Genomic DNA, 7,737 nt, shown 5'->3' with positions numbered 1-7,737 from the left:
TATATTATTGGATACGGTAACATGAATGCACGTGCACCACGTCATTATAACTTCTGTATTGTTAGCCAGGCACGGCTGAAAGGTCAATATAATAAATACATTAATGCTATGAGATTTAAGCAATTTAGTCTAAACATTGGTGTTTTTGTGTTATAATTTGTAGTCATTCTAGAACGAAAAAGGCATAATTTATATTTTTTTCCTAATTTTTCATGGTGGTTAGGAGATTGGTCAAATCGACCAAACCCATACAAAGATTTGTTAGGGAAAAAGTGAAAATAACAGATAAAATATAAAGATTTTTCTTAAGAGATGTTTGATAACCTGGATGTTATAAAGATTTTGCATGTGAAATTTGAAAATTTTCTGATGCATAAAAGATTTTTTAATCTTAAAATGAAAATTACTTTGCATGTTGGATAGGTAATATGTGTAAAGAAAAAAGGCAAGAGAAAATCATTGCTGAACAAACCTTAAGTCTTAATAAAAAAATCTGATATTTTGTGTATGAAAGCCTTGTAATGTTTACTGATAATCTGCCAAATTTCGTGAACATGTGTTTACTAATTTAAAAGTTATAGCATGAAAACTATAACAAGTGCAATATGGTTACGAGGTCAGTCTGAAGGACGAAGCCCAAGCTGAAGGAGTTAAACCAGTGTGTGTTAAGCAGTGAACACATTGTGCACAGAAATTGGACAAATGCATGCTGTACAAGATATAAAGTATTTCTTACCCTATAACAAATATCTTAATGCTTCCGTTATTCAAAGTGGTGTGGAAATAATGCACCTGTACTACCAAGCAATTTTTCACATGTTACCCTAACCACACAGTGTATTTTTCAGTCCTGACCTGTAGTCTGTTAGTTCTAAGTAGAGTTGTCTACTGTATGTGCAGATAGCTTTTGAGTATCTTTATGTGAAATCCATGAACTAGCCATAAAAGTTCTGTAAATCTATTGTTTATGTAGTTGTTTTCCATAAATACTCACCTCATCAAATCATTTTTCTAATCAGACCCAACTCTGAAAATATCTTTAAAAACAAATTTGAGGTGAACTTAAATAATCAACCTCTGTCCAATAAGTTCAGTTTCAGTGGATGGTGTAAGTGTGCTTTAAGTTTTTTTGACACAACTAATCTTAGGTTTTTTGATGATTTCTGTCCCTCTGATTGTTACTTTTAGGCTATTGGATAAAAAACAAATGTGTTTCTTTGACTGTTGTTGTCCCAGTCAGTTTCAACCTTAATTTGTTTGTGAACAGTAAGATTATTACAGTAGCAATTAAAAATGGTTTTGTTATTAAATACTTACTTGTAAGCTAAAACTTATAAAATGTAGATTAATGCAGACATTGTGCATCACCATTTATTTTTCTAAGTCCCACCTTTAAAATGTATACATTGGGATCATTTCCACATGTGCTTGCAATGTTAATGACATTTAAACCAATCACTGTATGAAAACAAAAAGGTTAGTGAAACACAAACATAACCTACAAGAACCAAGTAAAGGTGAGAATTTAAAATATCTTGATGCTGGGAAACTTTTACATTATCCTATATTGTGCTTTAAAAACGTATATTGTTTTATTTTCAGTGAAGATCTGTTTTTCATTATTTGTTGTTCCTTTTTTATTTTTGCTGTAAGAATTATACAGTTTGTCAGCCCTTTTCAGTTGATATGTGGTTGCATGCATATGGATGAAAGGCCATATTGAATCACATCTCATATCACAACTTTAAATACTTCCGAGCAAAGTGTAAGTGTGTTATCTATGAAAATGCTTTTAGCAGCATAGTAAAGATCTTTAATTTGTTGTGATCGTTTGTGAAACAATCAGAAAAGATGACAGTCAAAGGTAATAAAATCAAGTTGAAAACGTTTCAAGGTTGCAGGAAATTATTGGATGCAAAACTGTAGAAGAAAGAGAGAGAGAATATTTAAGAGCTTCATCTGTTGTAAAGTCTGTGTCAAAAATAAGGATGCAATATTAAGAGACCAAACAATATATGGGTGCATCAAAACATCCATAAGAGCTTTCACCAAGCATCTTGAACATAATAGTGTTGTGTAGTTTGATAATATCAATAACTCTGCTGATATAATGCAAGTGTTCTTAACATTAAAGAGTAGATGTTTTCTTGCTATTACCTATTGTAACATCACTCTAAGCATCCATGGGATTCGCAGGTGCAAGTGAACATGTGCTTGCAATTCATTACGTGCATGTAGTTTTAATCATGAAGAGAAGAATCAGAAAAACATACTTAATAAAGTTTGTTAGACACCTAACAGCAACATTAATGCATCCATGGGGTGGTATATATATATATATATATATATATAAGTGATCAACTAATTGTTAACTACACTGCATGTCCACTAATTATTCGATACTTGAAGCTGTATAGTGGTTGAAGAGCACTTAAATATCATGAATTTTTCACAGTGCAATATAAAACAGATACATATTTAAAGTCACATAATGCTCTAGTGGATGATATTTTGGATTCAAGCACCATGATAATTAAGATGTTTTCACCTATAATCAAAATCATTTGATATATCCTGCCAACATTCAGCACAAGTGGTGAAATGAAAGATAAATGAAGACTATTTTACAGCAATATAATTATGATTCTGTTATGGTAGTCACTCAAGAGGGATTTATATGCAGTGAAAACAGGTGTGCGTGTAAGCCTAATAAATGTATGTCAAAATCAACACTTACATAACTAGAACAAAATTTGTTTCATTTGAAAATTGTTGTAAAAGTATTGTTTATTATTAAAACTAGAAGTTGATCTATATAAGTACCAGCTTGTATCTACTGCTTGCATCTTTCTTTGTAATATACGTGTACAGTTTTCTCTAATATACTTTACATTTTGTAAATTATTACTTAATTATTTGCTCTGAGAGATATGTTACACGTGTATTACTGCAGGAAAATTATAGAAGGTTATAGATATCTAGAAAAAACTTCTCAGCTGTAGTATCTCTGAATATTTTATTACATTTTGGGGAGATTTTATTGGACTTTTTTTACCATCTTTGTTAGAACATCATAAAAAAGATCAAGATAACTTTACAAACATACTGTAGGCAATTTTACAACAGAGGGAAAGTTTAGCCAAGACAGAGAGAGAGAATGAACTAATACAGTAATGCCTAAAATTTACCTTCAGAGATCCAGTTTGTCTGTTGCACCAGTTGGTACTAATTGATTATTGCTGATAATGTGTATTATGTAATTGTATTTAAATATTAGATTTATTTTTAATGTAAACGATAAAATCATTTACTAAAATTCTTGTTTTGTGAAACAAAACCGGAAAGTATCAATAGCTTCCAATGATTTTATATTTTAATTTTTCAGTTTACGTGATTTTCTACTTTCATCATGATCAAATGGATGATTGAGTTTATAAAAGAGTTTAAGAGAACAGATTTTTTTTTATATTTTGACAGAATGACACCTTCCTTTGCCGGCGTTTCACGGTTTTTGTCACCAAGTATAACTTAATGCCTAAGGACAATCTCATTGTTCCAATATTAGGGGATGAAACCAGCATGAATGAAAGTGAAGCATGAAGATTTTCAGCATCAAACTTGTTATTCTGTATTTACTAAGCATCTTAATATTAGTATTGTTATTTAATGTTCCCACTACTTGTGCTTGTAAGATGTGTTGTGTATCTTTAACCTTTATATATAATGTCAGATCTGTAAAATTTTCTTGTATTATAATCAATCATCTTGTTTATTAGTAGATAAAAATGGACATTTACTCTACCTGTCAACAGGGAAATGTGTTTTCCTGTCTGGACTCACACAACACCAATTGGATTTTAGTGTGAAAATAAATTGTTCTGTTATCACAGTGTATGTTTTTGTGAAGTAAGTTTTATTTGATTGGGAGCTGTTGATAACAGGTTGTTGTTAACAAAGTATCATGCATGTTTATTAATGGAAACTAAGACAGTTTATATCAACTGTTGATAGTTCAATAAAGGTATAAGTCTCTTACAAGTATAAGTTTAACATACTGTATATGTACATACTTCTAAAAGATTAGTGAAAGTAGCATTTGGTATCTATTCTAAAAAATTGTATTTTAAAACCTAAATGTCTTGGGACAAAACTGTTGGATCTGAATATGCAATCAAGTAGGTTATTTCTTGTCTTTTAATATATTTATTTTAATCAAGCAGGAAAAAAATTGAAGATTTTCATCTCTATAAATATCATACTTTTTTTTAAAAAAGCCAACCATTTACTTCATAGAAAGAAACACACAATTGTAAATAACTCAATCAGTTGAAAATAAAAACCATATTTCAGCTATATTAGGTTGTGGTAGAAATACACGATGGTAAATAACTCAATCAGTTGAAAATAAAAACCATATTTCAGCTATATTAGGTTGTGGTAGAAAAATGGTAAATGGTAAATAACTCAATCAGTTGAAAATAAAAACCATATTTCAGATATATTAGGTTGTGGTTTAATTTCTTCTGAATAGATACACCAGAACTTGAATCTTTACATTTATATAAAATAGTGGAAGAAGAGTTTGAAATTATTCGAGAAAAGAATAATTCAAATTAAGAACTAATATTTTATCATTAATTTAGATGCTGTTCACTTTAGAAACTCGCATGCAATAAAATGTAAAACAATGGAGTACTAAAATTTTGGTGAGCATTCCCGTGCTCTATTTGTGCATTTTTACATCAGTTTTTACATAAATATAATAAGTCTTAAATAAAATAGCATTTCTTCCTTTTTTTATTTAATTTTTGAAATTAAATTGGCCGTATATTTTGATCTATAACAAATAATATATTGTAATTGAATTACATGTTTTCATACGTTTTTCAATAAGATTTTTCTCGGAATAAGAGTCACTTAGATGCTTGTGAAATTCTTAAACCTGATGTAATGTCATTCTAGTTTAATACAAGAACTTTCAATACCAGGACTTGTCTGGTGGACTGGACAACGAGAGAGAAAAGATTACGTGAAACGCTATTTATATATGCAATATAATACTTTAAAATACCGAAAGCTGTCAAAGCATTGGAAACCGATAGGCCTAAAATGTGTGATAAAAATCACTTACTCTGCAGGTGTTTTTTTTTGTTTTTTTTTTACATTTCTTTCAACCTGACTAATTTGGGTTGAAAATCAGGGGTGTGTGAAATGCAAAAAACTTCCAGGATTTTCACAACAAAATGTTTCTGTGTCGTACCATACTTGACTAGCCAAATCCTGGTCTGTGAATCCTTTAGAGTGCATAATAACTTGATTAAATATATAGTTGTCATGAAGGAATGGATTTTTACAGTGTACAAAACCATTTTACTGAAAATGCATCAATTTTGCACAAACTTCTAATTTTAAATCCCCGTGATTTATTTTATTATAACTATTATTAAACTTCGTTTGTCCAAATGACATTTTGCGATGACATATTTCTTCATTCAAACTAATTAAGGGTCTTTTCTAATCATCTGAGAAAAAATATCAGTATAGAGTGTAATTTCTCTAAAATTGCCCTTTAGAAAAGCTAGCTAACTGTGAACTGGACACTTGCATTGTATAAACATTAAAGGTCTAAGTCAAAGAAACAGCCTGCAACAATACAATAAACAGTATAATGGATCGGAAACTTTAGATATCTTGAAAACAAAACGTATAAAACTCAACTATTAATCCATTTAGATCTCTTCCACTACGAAAATTCTTAATTGTATGGATTGCTTCATTTATTTTCTATCAATTAAATAAATGGAAATTTAATATTTGTATTTCAATTCACCTCAATGTTACATAATAACTGAAATTATGAATTTTTGAAATTAGAAGTCTATACTGTTTCAAATGAGTTTTTATTTTCATCAGACTACTAATTATAAAATGCCCCTTCCAGTGGCACAGCGGTATGTCTGCGGACTTACAACGCCAGAAACCGGGTTTCGATACCCGTGGTGGGCAGAACACAGATAGCCCTTGTGTAGCTTTGTGCATAATTAAAAACAAACAAAACAAAACTAATTATAATATGTCTTATTTACGTACTTTTTAATGCTACGGTTTTCAGATTCAGGAAAGTCTAGGAGTGTCCCCTGCTGGGTCAGCGGTAACTTGACAGATTTACAATACTAAATCCAGCTTTCGATTCCCTGCGGTAGAGAAAGTGCGATAACCCTTTGTGTAGCTATGCGCTAAAACAAACAAATAACGTCTAGAAACAAGGACTAAAAAATCTCGGTTTCTTCGCACCACTCTTACAGAAAAGACCACTCTAATTTTTCTGAAATGACTGTGTCAGGGGATCATTATGAGAAAGTATCGCGTAGGGTAGAAATTAACGCGATATATGAACTTATTCACCTATTGATGATTTATTTTATTACAGTTAACTGAACTGTTTAAAAATACTTATTGACAGTTCAGCACCTTACTTTTCATGCCACATCTACCTAAGCATCAATTTTTTTTATCTGCGAAATTTAACTTACATTGCTTTCTTAGAACTATATCAAAAATACAACTTAGAGAAAAAAATCCAAATTATTTGACTTAATTGTCTTTATCACAAGAAGAAGCAGTAATTGCAACGTTAGGCTTATCTTTACAATTAGTTTTCGGAATTCATTAATAAATGTATAATACTTTGGACAGATAATTATCGAAAAATACAGTGTTTTGTTTTTCGTCCTTACCTCGGAGGATTTTCATTCCAAGTAATGTAATGTTGCTAATTGAAAACAATTTATTCTGTACTGTAGTTATGATATTGCCACAAACGTGACACAATATTACCCAAACCACACAGTTTGTTCTGAAATAATTCAATACAAAATGTATTTTAGTAGATAATGTTCCCATAATTTTTTCCAATTAATGGTAGATACAGAGAATTGGGTACGTTACATTTAAAACGAGATTGAATATGCAAATTAGCAAGTCGTGTGCCAACCACAACCGATATAAAGTCGTGTTGGAACAGAATGTATCAGAACTATATTGTGACATTACTTGGGATTCGTCGATAGTACAATACTACCGAAAACTGACCGCTTTTGGGAAGGTATGTAACAGCTCTTTCCAAAGCAAAATAATCATAAAGCGAAAAAACTATTGATTTGTGACTAGTGTACTTCTCATCCGAAAAATCTGCATTTGGGTTTAATGGATGATAAAAGTGATGTAACTTGTGCGTGGCCAAGGCCATGAGTTTATTCGGAGAGGATCTTGATGCATAATGTAAATGATGCAGGAGAAATTGGTTTAATTATTCTTTCAGAACAACTTTAAAATCTTCCGCAACAAACACGGGAAAATGTTTTTCTGATAAATAGGTAAATAATTATTTTAAAATGTATAACATTCTACAGGAAGCCTTTGTGCATAAATGTTGCTTAATAGTGTTTTACAGTTGTTCTTTCGTTGGTGGGTTCTTTTATGTTATTTAGTGAAACTTCCAATTCACGTAAAAAATTACAAATTATTTTTATTACTTCCTTAACGTTTCTCTACAGCTAACTTGTTATAGTCATGCTGTCTGCACGATACCAAGGTAAAAATTAGCTAACTTGTACAAAGTAACTCATTATGCACGCCAGTTAAGACCAAAAACGTAAGCACGCTGACTGATTCACTCTGCTAGCTAGAAAATAATTTTATATTTTCTTGATGTTTCACTGCAAGCTTACTTGGCCA

General features: G+C 30.7%; 1 protein-coding gene across 1 annotated transcript in view; it reads left to right on the top strand.

Annotated features, from left to right (window-relative positions):
- The window catches only part of LOC106471848 (MOB-like protein phocein), a 19,631-nt gene extending 15,130 nt beyond the window's left edge, over positions 1-4,501 (top strand). The window contains exon 6 of the mRNA XM_013932471.2: positions 3,478-4,501. Within this exon, the coding sequence (XP_013787925.1) occupies positions 3,478-3,600 (123 nt within the window). The 3' untranslated portion in view covers positions 3,601-4,501. The remainder of the gene's footprint in view (positions 1-3,477) is intronic.
- Positions 4,502-7,737: the final 3,236 nt, after the last annotated feature.

This window comes from Limulus polyphemus, unplaced genomic scaffold, assembly GCF_000517525.1.
Source record: "Limulus polyphemus unplaced genomic scaffold, Limulus_polyphemus-2.1.2 Scaffold4902, whole genome shotgun sequence".
Classification (NCBI taxonomy): domain Eukaryota; kingdom Metazoa; phylum Arthropoda; class Merostomata; order Xiphosura; family Limulidae; genus Limulus; species Limulus polyphemus.
This window is presented reverse-complemented; position numbering and strand designations above follow the sequence as displayed.